The 20,634-nt window shown below is 42.7% G+C and overlaps 1 protein-coding gene across 3 annotated transcripts in view; it reads left to right on the plus strand.

The window, feature by feature from the left end:
* Adcy8 (adenylate cyclase 8) overlaps window positions 1–20,634 on the plus strand; it is a 178,358-nt gene that overhangs the window by 131,626 nt on the left and 26,098 nt on the right. For 2 of the 3 annotated variants that reach the window (XM_048358470.1, XM_048358472.1), the window contains 4 exons: window positions 138–339; window positions 2,385–2,474; window positions 9,991–10,163; window positions 18,712–18,790. In XM_048358470.1, coding sequence (XP_048214427.1) covers window positions 138–339; window positions 2,385–2,474; window positions 9,991–10,163; window positions 18,712–18,790 — 544 coding nt within the window. The remainder of the gene's footprint in view (window positions 1–137; window positions 340–2,384; window positions 2,475–9,990; window positions 10,164–18,711; window positions 18,791–20,634) is intronic. The other variant, XM_048358471.1, reaches the window with a different exon arrangement.

Genomic DNA, 20,634 nt, shown 5'->3' on the forward strand with positions numbered 1-20,634 from the left:
TGAGAAGAGTTCTCTGGTGCATTGGAATGGCGGGGGAGGGGACATTGATATTATGATCATGACTTCCAGGGCTTCTCAGCAGCAAGTGGTGTTCAATGATTGCTACCTCCTGACCCTATTTTCTGTGTTTTCTGCAGAGTGATGCCTATGACCATCCAGTTTTCCATCCTGATTATGCTGCATTCAGCTCTGGTCCTCATCACCACAGCTGAGGATTATAAGTGTCTGCCCCTCATCCTTCGGAAAACTTGCTGTTGGATTAACGAAACCTACTTGGCCCGGAACATCATCATCTTTGCATCCATCCTGATTAATTTCCTGGGTGCTGTCCTTAATATCGTAAGCATCTCAACCCCTTCAGCCCTCTGGTGTCTAGTGGGAAATCGGGAAGTAAGCGTTTATGGGTCCTACAGCTGCTTGCATGGCCTTTCCTTGATATCTTACCTCAGTGTGCCAGTTCAGCCCCAAGCCTAGGGACCAAGTGAAAAACTGTGGCTGCTGTCAGAGCTGTGTGATTGTTACTGTTAGAAAATGGTCTTCCCCAGAAGGGGAGATTATTTGCTCCAACAGCTCCCCTACCACCACCCCATTCTGTGTGATCAGTTACCAATCAATTATAACAGAAAACAAGATTTACTCTTTAGTTTTTGGGTGCCAACATCAACCTGCTATGTGCCATGCACTAAGAGATATTAGTGCATTTTTTGTACTTAATCCTCACATACATCCCGTGAGGTAAGTCTCACTTATCCCCACTTTATGGCTGAGGAAACTGAGGCTCAGAGACATGAAATAACTTGCTAATAAGATCTGTCTGACTCCATGCCCCATGCTCATTCTGATGTGCTAAAATGTATCACTGGGAGAGGGGAGATGGCCATGGGGAAATGGGAATGAAATAGCTGCCATTTCCTAAGCACCTACGGTGCACAACAGGTAGGTATTATTGTCCCCATGCGATGGGGGAGGGAAACTGAATTTCAGGAAGGATGAGTATCTTGCCTGTGATTCTCTAAGGATTTGTATTTGATGTGACACAAGGAGCCCAGATGAAATTCCTCCTGCCATCATACTCTTCATGTTTTTCACTTGGTGATCCATACTGTTGATTTTGTGTTCTCTCTGGAATTGCATTATAGTAGTGATAGGTGTTTTCTATATGTATACAAACTGTATTGTCTGTGACTCGGGTAGTGAGATTTTGGAGATGTTTGCTCTGATTCCAGGTCTTCAGCTCTTGGCATGCATGCTAAGGCAGGCTAGTTGAGGCATTGTCTTGTGATTGAATCCATCATTGTGAGGGACTATCCTTGAATATCCAGTCAACAAAGCAGAAAACTTCCACGATTTTGGACCTATGGTCTGGAAACCTACACTAGCTACAATTCACTGTCCAAATTAGAGACAGGATACCTCACTCAGAGAGTCAGCTCAGTGGCTGTTCTTGTAGGGAAGGAGTAAATGACATAAAGAAAAAGGAAAACCATCACCTCACCAAGCTCACCATCTCAGGAACGTTTTACCCATCATGGCGAGTGCAATGGAGGATGCAGGATTCCTGGTCTCAGGCTGGGGAGTGGTGGACACGATCTTACATCTTCACCAGGAGGCAGATATTCCTCGTTCTCAGGGTTTGGGAAGATAAGTCAGTGGCTCTCGGACAGGGTGACTGCACCAGAGAGGTATGGCAGGAAGATTAGAGACTTTGGAGTCAGATAGACCGGTGTTGAAATCTCAGCTCCTACAGTCACCAGCTCGGTGATCCTGGACAAGTTACTTTACTTCTCGGAGTTTCCTATTTTCCAGTTGTAAAATGGGGATTAAAATCATAGCTACATCCCAAGGTACAGTGTCTGGCACAGAGGAGGCATTCAGCCCATGGTAGACTTTTTTTTTTCTCCTCTGAGTATCAAGTAATCTCCAGCAGCAACATCTGTCCCAGGAAGTGTCCCATCTGGTGCTAAATGTCTTTCTGGAAAAACGTGGCCCATTCGATTCCGCACTCCTCCCAACTGTTGATCTAGAGACAGGCTGTGAGCTTGCCCTAAACCTCTTCTCCCAACATCAAGCTGTCTCTTCTGAGTCCCACAATGCACTTCAGTGACCCTGAGCAACGGCGTGAACACAGCAGTCCTAGGCTGGTTTCGTGACTCGCTTACAAAAGCCTTTTCTGAACCAGCACTTGTTATTTTAAATAAAAGAGGCAATCAGAGCTGGCACCTCTATTCTGAAGTTGAGACCTCCCCTAGAGCTTGTCTACCCGAGGCTTCTGTTGAAGCCTCGCAGCTGACAGCACACTGCTCCATTTCCAGCACTCACACTGACTTTGTTGTTCCTGTGTCTTTTTGTTTTTGTTGTTGTTCTTTTTTTTTTTCAATCCGCAGCTGTGGTGTGATTTTGACAAGTCGATACCCTTGAAGAACCTGACTTTCAATTCCTCAGCTGTGTTTACAGATATCTGCTCCTACCCAGAGGTATTTATTTACAAGCTCCCCTTCATGAGAGATGAACATAGATAACTCCTCTAGTCCAATGTACAGGACTGGCTGAAGGGCCACAGGAATGCCCCAGAAGCCATTTGCCTTCTTCTGTTTTTTCCTTCTTCTTCTTTTTCCTCCCTTTTTCTGCCTTTCCTTTTCCCCTTGCATACATTTCCTCTTACATATGTTTCCTTTCCCATTCTCTCCAGCTCCTTCTTCTGCCTCTTCCCCATATCTGCCTTTTCCCTTTTACTTTCCTTCTTTCTCCTCTTCTTTTTCTATATCTCATTCCCTTATTTCTTCCTCCTCAACTAGGGAAAATACTCCTAGAGAGCCTGCAAAGTCCTACAGCAGAATGTAATAGATTCTTTATTGTCAGGCAAAGTTGTTTGCTGAAGCAGTATTTGCTGTATTAAAACAAGAAGAAGGAAAGGAAAGGAAGGAAAGGAAAGGAAAGGAAAAAGGAAAGGAGAAAGGAAAGGAAAGGAAAGGAAAGGAAAGGAAAGGAAGGAAAGGAAAGGAAAGGAAAGGAAGGAAAGGAAAGGAAAGGAAAGGAAAGAGAGGAAAGGAAAGGAAAGAGGAAAGGAAAGGAAAGGAAGAAAGGAAAGGAAAGGAAAGAAAGGAAAGGAAAGGAAAGGAAGAAGGAAAGGAAAGGAAAAGGAAAGGAAAGGAAAAGGAAAGGAAAGGAAAGGAAAGGGAAAGGAAAGGAAAGGAAAGGAAAGGAAAGGAAAGGAAAGGAAAGGAAAGGAAAGGAAAGGAAGGAAGGAAAGTGGAAAGGAACCAAGGCTGAAAAATCATAACCAAACAAATCAAAAGTTGTGGGAAGAGTGCCTAGTGCCCCGCTAGGTGGGTCAGGAGACCTTACCTGTCATCACAAGACATTTCTGACCTTCTTTCAGCTTGAGAACCACTGAGCTATCTAAGGGTCTTTGGGGTCTTATATTGAGTAGATGTTTTTGGATCAGGAAGAATGATTGACAGGTCCCAGTGCACTTAGGAGTCGAGATAGACACGTTCCTTCTCTAAAGACTGCCACATCAGAAAGATCCCCATCATCTGAAAGGAGAAATAAACCTGTAATCTCTCCTAGGCCTGAGAATTGGTCTGAGGAGATTTTGAAAGGAGGACTAAGTCTCCCCTCCCTTTGCCTATATGTATAGAACACCTGCTTGAAGTGAAAAGCATTATTAAATCTTCTAGATGTATGAAGCAGGACTACCTCCACATTATAACAGCTGAAACTAGGGCTTAGAAAGTAACTTGCTCAGGGCATTCAGCTCCATTCCTGCCTGACTTCTTTTCTTCCTCGTACCTTTCTGTCCTTCCTTCCTTCTCCTTCTGACTGACTTATCATGACCTAGTACTATATTCAAGGCATTTCTACCTTGTTCTTGTCCCCCAGTCCCTGGAGGAGGACTTAGACCCTTCCTAGGGGTATACAGTCAGGTGGCACAGACCACTTGACTGAGACTTCCTTCTCAAATGTAGAAGACTCTGTGGGGCACCAGCTTCCTGCTAACTCCTTGGTTCAGAGGGCATGGAGAATGTCCTAATTCGAGATGAAAGTAAGTAGGCCAAGACATGGATGGTCAGAGCTAGGAAAAGACAGATTTTATTTCCAACTAAGCCCATTCTTACTCTCCTGAAACTCAGTTTCCTCATCTGTAAACTGGGAAAATGAATGCCTGTTATGGAGCTAAATAAAATGTTTTTCATGTTGCCTGCCTGGATGAGCTGGCAAGTGCCTAGTTCGTAGCATGCAGCTGTAATGAAGCAGAGGGACTTGACTATCAATCTAGTCCTCACGCTCTCTAACCAGCATTGGGTACCCTTGGCCCCATACCTGAGACTCTAATCTCAGGACAAAGCACTTATGGATTTGCCAGTCCTAAAGCAGTGGATAATTTTGATTACACAGCTTTGTGTCTATGCCTCCAGTTCATTATTTATAAATCCACTATTGAATTGTTGCAAATGTTAAGAGAATTACTTAAATCACTTAGGGTCACATCTGGTACACAAAAAAAAAATAAGCCACTATTTAATTATTATTTCCAATAATATAATTCCAAGCATACACTACCAATATATATTATAAATAAACATACTCAAAAAGAGGAATAAAATTAAAGTGAGATCAAATAAGTACTAGTTTCATATTTTAACATTTTCTTCCATAGCTAGGGTGCCATCTTGTTCAGGGGTTAGATCACTGTGGCCACAGATAAACCCACCAGCTACTACAACTTCCTCCCTTGACAGACCCTTTTCTAGCCCACCACATATAGCTTTGTTTCTGGGCTTAAACATCTGTTTGTCACACTGGAAAGGAACCTCTGTTCTCTTTCACCTGGATATGGCTCTCAGAAGCCCAGTGGGAAGTCAATGTGTCTAGCAATGAAAGCCAGGGACCCAAGAGTCAGGAAGCAAGTGAAGTGGGCCCTGGGGTTGCCTGAGCTCCATTGTTGCTTTATAAGGATTTTCACACCACCTCTGGAAGGGGACCCAGTATTCCAAATGAAGGCTCCCAAAGGACTTCCCAAATGACGTTTTCATTTAGAAATCATCATCTGAGAATCCAGGGAGCCAAAGGGGCTTGAGTCTGTAGATCATACTACCAGAAAGGAAAGACCAAAGGTCCAATTGTTGCAAATCTGCAAGAAAACAAATTGATGCTAGGAAAACAATCACTTGAAACTCAGTGTCTGGGAGACACAAGGCTAGAAATAATATTTATCCCCACAAGCTAAGCAGAAGAAACATTGCAAGTCTTTCAAGGTGTGTTGAGCCCAGGAGGAGCCTGCTCTGTGTTCACCACAAAAGCAGCCTCATCTTACACATGCGTGCACATAGTTTAGTGCGCTGCTTGCTCCAAGACCTGTGATTGCTAGGAGTCAGGTTATAATGAGTCGATAAATATTTGGGTTATCTTTGAACTCCACAGTCCTTTTAGAAATTATCTCTTTGGTTTCTTTCTTATGGTACCGTGGGATCTAGACAGCAACCAAATGGTCATAGAACTTCCAGTCTGCATGACTCCTTTGGTTATCACTGTGTGAAATTTTCTTCTAAGAAGAAAGTGTACACATATTGCAAAGGCAATTTATGACAATATCCTAATATCAGTGTTGTGCTTTCCATCTTGGTACAATTTCCAGTGCATAGTAGATCCTCAATTAACAATAGTGAATTCGTAAGTGCATCAATAGTATGAAAAAATGATTAAGTCATATCTGTATCATGAGATATTGTTCTTTTAACCCGTAATCAAGTCATGGGATGTCATTGTTCTTTCCAACTTAGAAAAAAAATTGCTTTATCTCTGATTTCCAAGTCCAGTATATCATTTGAGAAAAGGAAAGCTGAGTGTTTAGAAACTGAAAGTTGTTCTCTGTACTTCCTTCTACTGTAGAGTAGGTAGAAAGGCTAGATGTGGTTCATTCCTATATTCCCAGACGCTCTGGAGGCAGATCAATTGGGAGGCTGGTGTTCAAGGTCAACCTAGGTAGAAAGTTCATGAGACCTTATCCCAACTGAGTCTCAACTAATGAGCTAGATACGGTGGCACATGTCTATTATTCTAGCTGCACAGGTAGCAAATGTCACAAGCATTCCATCTAGGCCAGTCCTTGGGAGAAAATATGAGGACACTATCTAAAAATAACAAAAATAAATATGATAGTTTTACCAAAAGCTCTGGAGGTATAGTTCAAGTTGTTGAGTGCTAGCCTAGCATATGTGAGAGTCTAGGTTCAAAAACCAATACCATAATAGAAAAAGAAAGGAGAAGAGAAGGAGGAGGAGAGAGAAGCAGAAGGAGGAGGAGGAGGGAGAAGAGGAGGAGAATGAGAAGGGGCAGAGGAAGGGAAGAAGAGGAGAAGGAGAAGAAGAGGAGGAGGAGGAGGAGGAGGAGGAGGAGGAGGAGGAGGAGAAGGAGAAGGAGGAGGAGGAGAAGGAGAAGGAAAGAGGAGGGGGAGGAGGAAGAGACAGAGAAGAAGGAGGAGGAGGAGGGGAGGGGGAGGAAGGGAAGAAGAGGAGAAGGAGAAGAAGAGGAGGAGGAGAGGAGGAGGAGGAGAAGAAGAGGAGGAAGGAGAAGAGGAAGAGGAAGGGGAGGAGGAAGAGACAGAGAAGAGGAGAAGGAGAGGAGAAGGAGGAGAAGGAGGAGGAGGAGGAGGAGGAGGAGGAGGAGGAGGAGGAGGAGGAGGAGGAGGAGGAGGAGGAGGGCCTAATCTTGGAATCTAATGCCGTAGACTATTGCCTAGTCTTAATAAGATGAGGCATATGAAGTCATTTGTAGAGGACCTTTGCATGGAATACATGACAAGTAAGTGTTCATATTGAAATTATTACATCTGCCCCTCATGCATAAGCATAAGAGCATAGAGCCCCATCTAGCTTTATCTAGAGTTCCGCTAACATACAAACCACATCTGCCTCACGCCTCTAGCCACTGGTGATCTTCTCTCCATAGATCATCCTTATCTCCTGAACTGTCTTTAACCTCTTTCTCCTAATTAGGAACAGAAATTTCCAAGACAATGTATGTTAATATTCAAATAGGATGTGTTCAGTGTGAGGTCCTGGGTCACATGGCAGAGTATGCCTTGCAGTCCCTCTGGGGGAAGCAGAAGCCCCAAGCACCTTCATCTCTGGCTTCTTGGGTTGGCATCACGGAGTGGTTCTCAGCATACTATAGGAAGAAAGAGTTTGAGTGCCCGCCACATTAAACGTGGTAGTCACTACATTTTACTCTTTGGGTCCTCTGTCTTTGTTTTTATGTTCTGTTTGGATGGTTTCTTCCATGCCTGTAGCAATGCAAAGTTGTACAACTCCAAACCACACCTCCTTCCAAGGTAACATAGAGGAATACAGAATCTATTTGCTGCCCAACAGAAACACCATAGTAACCTCAGGTCTAGTATCTTACCAAGTTATAGGAAACAAGTAACTGATGGGCCCATGCCCATAGAAAGAGAAGTTTCCACACACAGGGCTTTATGGAGCCAGGAGCCATGCATTTCTACAGCCTCCTGTTCTCTTCCCACTTTCTAGATCCACCCTCACTATTCACTCGAAGCACAAACGACAAGGAGAGATGCTCCTGGCATTGTGCAACTCCTTGTCTTCGAAGCATCCTGGGTTTCAGCACTGCCATAGGTTTGACCCCACACATTAAAGTAGAAGCTTCGATGACTCACCCAAGGCATCAAAACAATTTTCTTCCAAGGACGGAGGATGTCGAGCCAGGATGGCAGAAAACACTACCAGATTAGTTAAGATGACAAAAAAAAAGGAAAGATCCAACGATCTGTGAGGCAAATCAAATAACATTTGCCTATTATTCCTTCAGGAGTCTTGGTAGAAAAAGAGGATGACTGTATATAAACTGTTTATTGGCCTGTTATTGGCTTCTGCCCTGAGTTTTGCATGGTTCCCTAGTCTCACTTGAATTTGTTCTCTTGACATCTTTCTCCTTAATACATCTACATCTGTGCTTGTATGTCCTTCCCATTTTCTGTTGGTGTGTGTGAAATCCTCTCTGTCCTTCAAATTTCTGGTCAGTCATCTCTAGACACACCTCCCCACAAAATGTCCTCTGTCTCCCCTTCTACTGGTCACATTGCTGGCAAAGGGCTTTCCACTGCATATTACTGTTGACATTTTCATGTTGCTTCATATTTTTTGACCAGCATTTTCTCTAGGCTTGTACTATCTCTCATTTCCCTTGGAAGTTCCAGTGGTCTACCACATGCTTTGGTTGTGATAGACACTCAAAATAAAATGCTTATTTGATTTTTTTAAGTGCAAACTATTAGTCTCTCTTCTTCCTCCCGCCCCGCCCCCCGCCATAAACTCCGAAGGCACAGTCACTAGATCAGGTTTTGATCAAGTACACGACTCGTGGCACTGACGGCACCTGGTCCATACTTTGGTTATACACGCGACAATCAAAGGGGATCGTTAGGTCTTCCCTTTGCCTTCGGCCCTTACTAAAATGCAGCCTTGACAGTTTTCTCTGGATGGGAAAGAAAACATAAATTCTTACTTTTGCCTGGTCACTTCATATACAGCTGCATACAGAATATTTTATTAGTAAAAGATGAAAGGAAAGTGTGTGCCAGACACAGGCTCATGGAGCACAGGGTCTCTACCCAATCCACATCTATCCTCTGTACCACAGAAACCACAGAATCTTACTTCTGAGTCAGAACTTGGTCAAGGCGCTGTCTACCTTTGTTTACATCAATATTAGTGGGGAAATTGAATGAATGAGTCAATGTGGCATCAGAAGTCATAAATATGCCTTCAGTCATCAGTTCAGCGTGGAGATTACCAATGCAGCCATATTGTCACCAGAGTCCCACGCACCCAAACTGGCCACATCCAGACGGCCTAGATGTTACTACTGTCCAGCCCCCAAGATCTTGAACAATTTGCTTAAGCCAGATGTGCCTCCCCTTTTTAATCTATGAATGGGAGTTAGTGATTTCCTTCTAGCCACATGTTCTGAATAACACAAGAGAAAATGCGTTGAGCCATATTAAGATCATTAAGCATTGCTACCACATGTGAGTTTTAGCTTTTGTACCCACTGGATAATCACAATCTCAACCCATCACCAAGAAGAATATATTGGGATATTTCTGTATGGGCAGCAGACTGAGGGCCTTCATGTCAAAGGCTGGAATCTAGCTGGGCAGAGCGAGACTGGGAGGCTTCTTCAGGTTTCCAGCCCCTGGGTGATTCAGGTTTGTCTCTAGAAACATTCCTTCAGGCACTGGGTAACAGAAGTCACTCTGGTCTCTCCGGGGTGATCTAGAGGAATGAGGCAGGACCCAGAAGCATGTAAAGATGCTCAGAAAGGCTTCTCAGGAGAAGCACATCCGTGCTGACATTTGTCCGAGGAAGAAGGCTCAGTCATGTGGCTGAGAGCTTGAGGAGGTCTGGAGAGGATTGCTGGGTATACAGTAGCCTGTGAGTTCTGACACTCAAAGGAACAACAATATGAGGGGCTGGAGAGCAATGACGTGATTTCACCTAAGGAGTGACATGTAGAGAATGTCCATATGTGCTGGATGAGGGCTTGGGGCCTAACAACTAACTAGTCCAGCTGCAAAGAAACTGCTCCAGAACTGTCCCTGGGAACTAAGACAAAGAGGCCAGAAGGAAGAAATTCACTAGATAGGAGCTCTGTTAAGGAAGTAGACACAACAGTCGTAGCACAGCCGGCCTCTGGAATGTAGGCAGAATGCAACGTAAACCCAAGTGAGGTTTCTACTTTGTGTGATGATGTGAATTGTGATGTCATTCATAGGAAAGGGAGACGTGGGACCGGGGGTAGGAAAATGAAGGAGCCTGTGGGATCCGCTCATCTGAGTGGAGCAGCGACCTCTAAGGGAAAACGTTCAGCACACATCTATCTGTCCAGGGAGTCTTGCCAGATGAGTGGCTGGGGGAGGGAGCCCTGAGGTTCCTGCAGAATCTAACCACCTTCGTTCTCTGTTTGCAGTACTTTGTCTTCACGGGGGTGTTGGCTATGGTGACCTGTGCCGTGTTCCTCCGACTTAACTCTGTCCTGAAGCTGGCTGTCCTGCTGATCATGATCGCCATCTATGCCCTGCTGACGGAGACCATCTACGCAGGGCTCTTTCTGCGTTACGACAACTTGAACCACAGCGGAGAGTGAGTGTTCACCATCATTGCACGTTCACAAAGTGCTGGGCTTTTTCATGGGAAATGGAGCCACCGGAGGAATGAGGGAGGCAGGGTTATTAAAACCTGCAACTGACTGGATAGTGAGTTACATCTCAACGTGGGCATTGTCTAGCTTATAAGTCTAGGCAAAATCCCTACTTTTCAGTTTGTACCATTTATATGAATTTTAAATAGATTAACTGATTATTTAACATTTGGACTATTTTTAAATAGTATTTAAATAGTAAGTCAGATTTCTTTCAACTTAATAATTTGAGATTTATTCAACAGTTATAGTTCAAGACTCGCTGTAACTAATTTCAATGGAGCTATCAGCAATATTCATAACAGCAGTCACTGTAGATTGAGCACTTCTTTTATTGGGTTACTTCTGAAATACGAGAAATTATGAAAAGTAATGTCTTAGCATAGATTTCTTGGAGAAAAGAGCACAAAGCTAAGTTAAAGTGCTAATTTAACCCAAGGCAGTGCAAGCTAGTGAGAAAGGGAGGAAGTAAGAAGAGTAAGAAGGTGATGCATGCAAGCTAGCAGCAGAAACTGTGACTCAACTCAGCCAGGACCTTGGAAGAGCCACTCAGTCAACCAAATGAAGTATCTTTGGACAACTTCCAAGGTAGAGTGGGAGAAACATCTAGGAACAGAGGAAGACAGAGAACTATGTCTTCTGGCTCCCTCTCTCTACTCTGACACAATTCAGTCTCTGGATACACTTGTTGGTGAAGTCATTTGTCCTATTCCATAGCCTGAGAAACAAGAAATAAGACCTCACCAAGGAAATATTAAGAGGAACCCACTATAAACCTTTGCTAGACTGACTGGGTCCAGGGGTAGGGAACACACAAGTCTGGCCAAGGTCAGAATAAGTAGCCTGCAGTGAAAAAGAAATGGCCATAAAAATCCAAGATAGCTCAGAAAAAAATGTGTAAACCTCTAGGAACCAATCCCTGGAAATAAGCAATACTAAAAGTTATTCATCTTTACTTTTGCATTTGCAGAAGAATAAAATATTTCATAAATTGTTCAGATTCTCTTCTCAACCTTAATCTCCTCTCTTTCTCCTAAGGGCAATTCCTATTACACTTAATATATATCCTTTCCATCTATGGATTTTAATATATATTTGGCTATGTCTATCTCTATAAAGTAAAATATTGCTTTTTGTCAAAAAATATTGCTATTTTTTAAATCTGTGTAAAATCTGCTGTCTATAAATTTAATTCATTTTACCCACTGTATGAACATACAAACATATTTTGTCATGGGACCTGTTAATAGACATTTGGTCTGTTATGAGTTTTCCTTATCATTAAAAAAAACAACACTTCAGTAAACACCACCATGCATGTGTCCTGAGGCATCAGGTAAAAGCGCTTTTTCTGGATTGTAAGGGTCGCATCCCTGCTACTTTAGAAAATATCATATTGCCAAATTGCTCTCCAGCATGATTGAAACAATGTTTTCTGAAACTGCTCATCTTGCCTACACCATTCGTAGACTTTTCAAATCCTACTGAATTTACAGGAGGACATTTTATCTCGCTATTTCCATGTACAGGTCCCTGAGTATGAGGAACTTGCATCTTTACGTGTATTACTGACCAATTTGAGCTCCTCTTACCTGCTTTTCAAAGATATCTCCTCAGTTTTCTCTTCACTGTTCGCATAATTCAGTTTATACTATTGCCCCAGAACAATGTTTGGGCCTTAATGTGTCTGTTAAATAGTAGATACTTAATATAGGTACATTCTCCATCTTTCCTCTTTTAAAAAGTTTAGTTTTGAATTGAGATTTGAAAGCTTCAGGAAAATTTGGTAATTAAATTTTAAGTAAATGTTGTAAAGGGAAAGATCATCCCAAATGCATTGATGCTCATGATCTACTCCTTTGGCTTTTCCATACCCGTGGCCAGTCATTGATTAGTCGTGTGTTGTCTCATTCCCTGTGGCCCACAGCATTGACCTAATAAGAAATGAAGGCATTCAGTCAGCCTCTTCTACTGTATGCCAGTACCAGGCACAGTCTGGGGTGGTTACCGAACAACCCAAGTCACTGTGTATCCACTGGACAAGCACTGGCCGATGAGCTTTTACCTGGGCTTTAGGAGCTCACACTAGTTGGGGGAGATCTCTGTAGCTTACTCCTGGTTGTAACGTGAGAAAGCATCTAAAATATAAAACGTGAAGATCGCAATGAAGCTGGGGCAGGCAGTCTGGCGACTTCTCCATTGGGATGGTCTCAAATACTTCAGACGGGGTCTTGTAGTCGCATCATTTTGCCAACTCCCTGACTCATAGAGAAGGCTGGTCCCAGACAGGAGCGAGACCTCATTCCCACTGTCTTCTCCATCACTGCCTTCCTCACATCCCAGAGGAGGTAAATCTCTCACCTTGCATAGGAGCACATGTTAGGAGTTAGGCAGCCTAGAACCAAATCTCAGTTCTTCCCTTAACCAGATGTATGATCTTGATCAAATTAACTTAGGAGGATTTATCTTCTCTCATCAGTCAAGTGGGAATTAGAATAGGTCCCATGCTGTAAGAGTGTAAATGGTTTGAATTTGATTACAGAAATTTAGCACAAGGACTGGCATAGACAAGCGGTGGATGAATGCCAACATTTGTCATTAGATAGGACTTTTCTATGCCACGAATGCTGGTATCCCTACAAATCCTCAATTCAGGAATTTAGTCTTCTATTATCCCAGTATTTATTTTTGCTTCTCAGTGCTTATTTTTGTATCTCGAAACCTACTCAGTCCATATGCCTCCTAAAACTTTTCAGGGGCTCCCTATTGCCTCGGAGAAGCTAAAAATTCGACTGGTTCGCTAAGGATCCTCAAGCTCTCTTTCTTTTGGCCCAGGCTGGCTTCTTCAATCTTGTCTCCTAAAACTCCTTTTATGGCCTGTACTAGAGCCACAGGAAATCACATACTGTTTCTTAAATGACTTTCTGCCTGATATCCCTATCTTCCAAAACCAACCAATCATTTTGAAGACCCAGTTCAAGAACAATCGCCTTGAAAAAATTCTGTCATCACTCTACATTTCCTAATCCGTGTAAATAAATTCTTGTCATTGCACTCACCTTTCTATGTTCGAGCCATAAAGTTCTATGTCTCCCTCTACCGTGAGAGCAGGGAGGACCTATATTCTTAAGGAAGGAATAATATTGTAAGGGCAAAGATCAGTAACCACGTTCCTATTTCTGGCACATACAGTAGGTTGGCAGGAAGTGTCCAATTAAATGTTTGTGGAAAGAAGTACTAAATGAGCACATACACTAGCACCCTGGGAATCCTACAGCGCTATTGATTCACAATAAGCTAACTATCATCCGAAACACCTACAGCTTTATGTCACTATCTCCTTCACCATCTTCTCCCTATCCTGTAAGCACAACTTGATCTTGGACTTAAGTGCTATGCTTCACAACTAATGACTCCATTTGGCTGAGCTTCCTAGGTTGCTCCGTATTCTGACTCTGCTCGGCCTCTCACAGTCTTTATTTGCTGTAAATCCTAACACATAATCAGGAGATACTATTTCTGTACTACCTGTGGATTTCTTGAAATATAGTCAATAGACTATACTAGAAGTCAGAAAACCTACAAACAAGTTCCAGTTCTTGCTTTTACTCTTCGGGCATTGCACTGTTAATCTAGGAAAGCAACACTGGATTTTTACCAAGAGCTCTTCTCCCTCTAGCAATAACTACCCCGTTTTGTAAGCGATGGCTCCATGCTGAACTTTGGAAGTGGTCATGATAAATTTATGATTTTGCTTCTCTTCCAGAAGAACATTAAGGACGTTTCATTTAATTCAAATAAATTACTCAAGATCTACCACACATCTTTTGTTAGGAAGTAGGAGCACCACCTCTGTCTGTTACTTCCATATTCAAATATCCATCCTTCCCCCTTCCTTTTCTCCTCCTCTGGCATCTGGAGGCTGAACAGCATACATTCTCAGAGGTCTCCAGGCTACAAGTAAGCCATGGTTACCAAAACCATGATTAGAAGAAGATGATGTCAGTAGCGGTAATATTGAAGTCATTTCAGACATAGAAAAATGTGCTGCCAGATGAAGCTCTCACAAGTGAGAGTCAGTTGGAACAGAGAATGTCAAGAGAAAGCCACACATGAACAAATCATTTAGTGAAACCAAATAAATTTGGTGCTGGCAGGATCTAGAAGCCATGTGGTACAAGAACAGATTTCCTCTTATTTGAATTGGGATGTTGGATCCCTCGTTTGCACGCAGAGGGTTCTGTGCCTGACTTAACACCCTGCTGACACTATTTTGAAATTCTCTCTCTCTCTTTCTCTAACTCACTCTTTCACTTTCTTGCTTCTCTCACTTGCTCTCTCCCTCTCCAGCTCGTACTCACTCTCTCCCTCTCCCTCCTTTCTCTACCCTCTCTTCCATGGTAGAGTTTAAATATAAGGCTTTCTCTTGGTAGGCCATCCTTTTGCTTCAGGCTGGGTGTTTGTTTTTTTTTTCAGATAAAGTCTTGAGCTTTTTGCCTAGGTTTATCCCAGATGGGATTTGCTCAGCTATTCTTCCCACTTACCTGGGATTTGAGGCATGTGCCACCATGCCCATTTTTTGTTTGTTGAAATGAGACCTGCTAACTTTTTTCCTAGAGTGGCCTCAAAACATGATTCATCTAATCTCTACCTGCCAAGTACCTGGGATTACAGGTATATACCATCATGCCCAGTCCCTCGAAATTCTTAATTTTTATCCACGTGTCTCAGTAGTTCTTTTTTGCACACAACACCACAAAACAGAAAGCCAGTTCTGACTATTCCATTCATCCACATGAAATGTCACAGTAGATATGAGAAACAAATGGATGGGCTATAACCCACATATTGGGTAAAAGCCAAAATTGCATTCATTCAACATTATATAACCTCCCTCCACCCATATGGAGGACATAGACATGCTATAACCTTTGCTGTGAGCTCTGGATAGGTCTACAAATTCAGAACTAAGACACTGAATTCCTGCTAGACACTTCCATTAGGAATTCAAGGCCAAACAAGTATCCAATGTATTTTTTAAATGGTAATATTACCTCGGTGATTCTTTAACATAAATAAATCAGTTCAAAATATTCTTGTTCTTAAGTTCCTGGTACCTACTGTTAAATACACCATTATAGTACAACATAGATTTCAGCTGTGTAGGTCTCTTTGGAAACTCATCAGAAATCATAAGTTGAAGGGAATTGCAAATCAAAATTCTTTTTGATGTGTTTTAACCTGGCCGAATAACTTTGCAAATTCTGTAGTCCCTACTCTGGCTATGCTTTTTCATCTGGAATATAGCTGAACCCTCAAAAATTGCTCACAATTTTCTTATACTTTCATTCTGATTATAGTCTAGTCAACTGTCTATTTTTGGCCAATCACTGCTTTGAAAATGATCCAAGGAGTATTTGTGTTTTCTCTTGAAAATGTACTTCCAATGATAAATTGCAAGCCTTAAAATCAATTTCCTGCATCACAAAGAAGATGATATTAAAAGTTCCTGGCAAAGCAGTAGTTAGGGCCAGAAGAATGGATTCCAGGGAGGAGCTAAGCATAGGATAGCTCCCATCCAATCGAAGCAATGTGAACTGGTTATATGTTTTAACAACACCATCACAAGTAAGACAATATGCCAAGTGCATTCATTGTCCTCATTGTCCATTTAATCCTCCCAGCTATGGGGGTTATTAGAGTCATACACAGATGAACACACAGAGATATTAAGCAACTCATTCAAGGTCGAGGAACTGATGAGTAGGACAGTGGAGACAGAAACCTTGTTCTACGTGAGTTCAAAGTTCACGTATTTAACCATCTTCCTCGAGGTCCATCCATTTCCAAAGCTAGAGAAGTAAGTGATAGGAAAGAATGGTCTTGGAAATGTACCTCTGCCTTCAGAACAAACGCAATGGTGCATAAAGGAAGGAACCAAGGATCCTCCACCCCTTAAATGCACAGATGGCAACGCGTAGGTAGCAGTCCAAGTCTCCTTACTTGGACACTCGTTGTGAACCCCACCAAGATGTAGCCTTGCTCTAAAGAGAAAGCTGAGTCTTCATGCGATCTCAAGCACGGTTGATGGCATTGACTGTGCTGGAGACTTGTAAACCAGTGAGGTAACCAAGATACACAGGTTATTCCTACAGAACCCATTCCAGCTTCTTCTTCGGGAACTGCCTCATCCTGCAAGTCTCCTCTAAACGTCTTCATTTCAATTATTCCCATGGCAACAGGGAGGTTTCCGTCCATAGCGTTCATCATATTATAAAATTACCTCTATTTCCTTCTTTCTCCTATTGGACACCTTGGAGGGCAGAGACAATGTTTCCCCCCCCCCCTTGGCATATGTGTGGCAACCACAGATACTTAATAATTATGAGCTTCTCTGGAGCTATTGATAAGAAATTTAATGATGAGATCTATTATTAGCATCTTATCTCCAAGGAAAAGCAGATTGAACTAGGAACTCACAGATCCGAATCTGACTCCAGCCTCCGCACTTCATTGGCCCTCTTACTCTCTACATGTTCTCTATTTCCTCACAGGAATGGAAATTGCCACTCCTTGCTGCCTGGCCAGTCCTGATGTGCTGGACTGGGCCTGGCTCAGATGGAGCTGAGAAGGGTTTGCTTTTTTGTTTTTATCAGCAACGATTCAAATGAAAGCTTAGAGTTAGCAGCTGGCCCCATGCCCCATTTCCCTGAGTTCGGTGCAGCACCTGCTAGGAGCCAGATTGGAACCCACTCTGTGCTTCCTTCTAGACCTTGCATCCTATCTACGATGGTTCCCTTGTGTCTTTGGGCCACATCAGGGTTACTTCGGACTGAGCTCCTACTTTATCTGTGTTTATGGTTGGAAGACCACTAACAAGGGATTGATGTAATAGAGTTTCGGTGATTTAAAAAATCACTGAAAGAAGTAAATTGTAAGCAGGAGATTGTAGGAGGCAACGTGAGGAGGATGTGGGAGATCATGGCTGACGTAGTCGAGAAATAGAGGCGGATGTGAAGAGAAGTGGGTGCAGTGCGGTGATATTTGGGTGTCAGAGGGGACAGGACTTGGCTGTGGGCTGATGGGTTAGTGAGGACAGAGCCCACGTTTTCTTTCTGTTTTTGACTTGAGCACACCGGGGAATGGAGGAGGTAGGATTGTCTGGCATGGAGAAGCCAGGGAAAAGTAGCATGGGCTCTGAACTTAACCTAGACGTGTTTCAGCTTGAATGTTTTTCTTTAGGGTTTCCTCTTCTTTAGTCCATGAAATCCTGCCAAGGCAGCACTTTATTGTCATATTTCCTTCCCCTTTCCCTCTCCCCATCCCCCATGAGCTGTACAGTTGGTTTACACCATAAAGTTTTGTAAGCATTCCTGTTGCATTAGTTTGTCTTTTTATCCTTTGTCTCTCGATTTTGGTGTTCCCTTTCCCTTTCCTAATTCCAGTACACATATATACAATAGCCAGGGTATTAAAATTAGTTACTGTGATAGCAGGGGCAAAACCACATGAAGGGAATATGGAAAAAGAAGAAACAAAAGAAGGGCACAGTTTCACACGGCATGTTGAAAGTAACTACAACAACGATAAAAAACAATTTTTTTTTTATAACTTGAAGTTCATTTCGCTTAGGCTCATCTTATGTGTTCATACAGGCATGGCTCTTGAGCTACTGTGATCTGCTAGGATATCCTAGACATGTACTAACTGTTCCCTAGGAGGGGAACCATAGAGTCCATGTTTCTTTGAGTCTGGCGTACTTCATTTCTGGCCTTCTGAATTCCTCTCATGGCTGAAAGTTATCCCCAGGTTTAAATATAACATTACTAGTAACTTTTCATCTTAGTCTCTAAAGCGCCCAGGAAAGTCTCAGTCAATGACTCCCCACATTTTAAGCCACAAGGATTGTGGATCGAGTGTTAGAGGTTTACTCTTGGAAGAACGACTCCAGAGAAATAAAGCCTTGGCTAAGACAATAAGAATGAAAGTGGACATGGTGTCATTCCTCAAGTCATGGAATGAATATATTTTTTAAACTAACGCAAGAGCTAAAGCAGGGTCCAACTCATTGATGGATGTAAGACTTGAGTCAGGAAAGCACTGAGAATAAAATCCTTCACATAGTAAGCATTGCATACTGTCTCATCAAGCAAAATAATTTCTAAAACAAGGAGGAAGAGTGGGTTTTTGTGATGAGACTGTATAAGAGCTCTTTAAAATCTACCAAAAGTGCCCTGCAAACGGAAGACATTGTTATTCCTGTGAATACATTGTCTAGAGGCTAGATCTAGAACTTCTTTCGTTGGGACATACACTTTGAAGCCACTTGGCTTCTGACTGGGCAGACATGTCAACCCCAGCAGAGAGCAGGTACTCAAAAGACACTTCTTCCCTCTCCTTCCAGAGCCCTAGTATCGTCCTGGAAGTGTCCTGGAAGTGCCCCATGGTTATAAGTCACTGTGTCACTGTTTGCCTTTCTTCTTCCCACAGAGATTTCCTGGGAACCAAGGAAGCATCTCTGTTGCTGATGGCCATGTTCCTCCTCGCTGTTTTCTACCACGGACAGCAGGTAATGGTGCTTGTTGCTCTAGCCACCCTTTGCTACTTAGCACCATGAAATTTCCCTGAAAGGCCTCTCCTGTCCATTGCAGTAAATGGCCATTAGCTGCTTGAATCAAGTCGTGATTTTTAATGAATCAATTGCTAATAAAGACCACTTAATGAAGTATGAGCTGGAAAAGAGTCATTGTGACCTTCCAACTTATCTCTTTCAAAAAGACCCTTGTCCTAACAAAAGAGCTTTTAACTTCTGCCTGAGAGAAATTGGGGTCTTTCCCAATTCCATTGTCTGGATAAAAGTATTACTAGAAAAAAAGAAAAAAAAATAGAACAAACGTGAGGAGAGCTGGAAGATAAGACTTCCAGGATGACAATTGGAAGACAAGGGAAAAGCCAATTCTGTGCAAAGGAGAGACAGACAAAAAAAAAAGTAGAAAAAAAAAGAATTAGAAGGATAGGGAAGTGGTGCTATGGCTCAAGTGGTAGAGTGCCAGCCTAGAGCTGAAGAGCTCAGGGACAGCTCCCAGGCCCAGAGTTCAAGCCCCACAACCAACAAAAAAAAAAAAAAAAAAAAAAAAAGAAAAAAAAATCCAGAAGAATAGAATTAGGGTATCAAGATGATAGTACAGCACCTGGAATGTATTAGCTCCTAAATTCCTATTTCCATGAAGATTTTGCACCACAGACAAAACATCACTGTCTTTCCTTTCTCAGGAAGCTATGGCAAACCTTTTGCAAAGAGTGACAAAGGGTAAAAGGCTAACCAATGCAACAGCAATACTTCCAAGACAATATGTTATAAACTAATTGTACAACTTGTGGGGGGGATTGGGAAGGAGGAAAGGTGGGAGAAAAATGAGGGAGGAGGTAACAAATTTGACAAGAAATGTACTCACTACCTTACATATGTAACTGTACATCACTTTGACAATAAATTTTTTAAAAGAAAAAAAAAAGAAAATAGATGTGTTGTGCTGAATAAATAGGTCGAGGATCAACTGTGCCAGGACTCTGCCCCAGCTCATCTTCTCAGCAGTGGGTGGCCTTTGGCAAGTTGCTTTCCTCCCTGAGCCTCAGTCTCCTCAACTGTGAAAATAAAATAGTAATACCTATGTAGAGCTGACTTAATGAATCACTTGAAATTATGGCTCACAGCATTAGATGTGTGCATAAAATATGTGTGTGTGTCTATATAAGAACATAACTACTGATGTGTCCTGATTAATAAAAACCCCTACCATACGGATTGTACTTTTCCTCTAGGATCCTGTTAGTTACTAGGATCTGCAATGGGCAGAACTGAACAAAGCCTCATTCCTAGGAGAGACCCAAATAACACACAAGTGCTGTGTGTGTAGGTAATGCATGTGTCCAGGTTCTTTTTGCTGTTGTTTTTGTCGGTCATGGGGCTTGAACCCCGGGCTTGGATGCTATCCCTGAGCTATTTTGCTCAAGGTTAGTGTTCTACCACTTTGAGCCACAGCACCACTTCTGGTTTTCTGGTGGTTAATTGGAGATAAGAGTCTCATGGACTTTCCTGCCCACGCTGGCTTCCAACTATGATCATCAGATCTCAGCCTCCTGAGTAGCTAGGATTACAGGTGGGAGCCACCAACACCTGGCTTGTCCACATTCTTCAAGAAAGGAAATTATTAGGTGTGTCATGGCAGGTTTCACAAAGAGGTACTGCTTGCTCCCCCCCCCCCCCCCCGCAAAAAGAAAGAAAGAAAGAAAGAAAAAAGCAGATTCTCTGTACACTCCAGCCCATGAACAGTGACACCCCTCCTCCCTTGAGAGACTTTACTCCCACTAAAAACTAGGTCCTGCCAGTCTCCATGCTCCGCTCTAGATTCC

This window comes from Perognathus longimembris, chromosome 12 (genome assembly GCF_023159225.1).
Source record: "Perognathus longimembris pacificus isolate PPM17 chromosome 12, ASM2315922v1, whole genome shotgun sequence".
Lineage (NCBI taxonomy): Eukaryota > Metazoa > Chordata > Mammalia > Rodentia > Heteromyidae > Perognathus > Perognathus longimembris.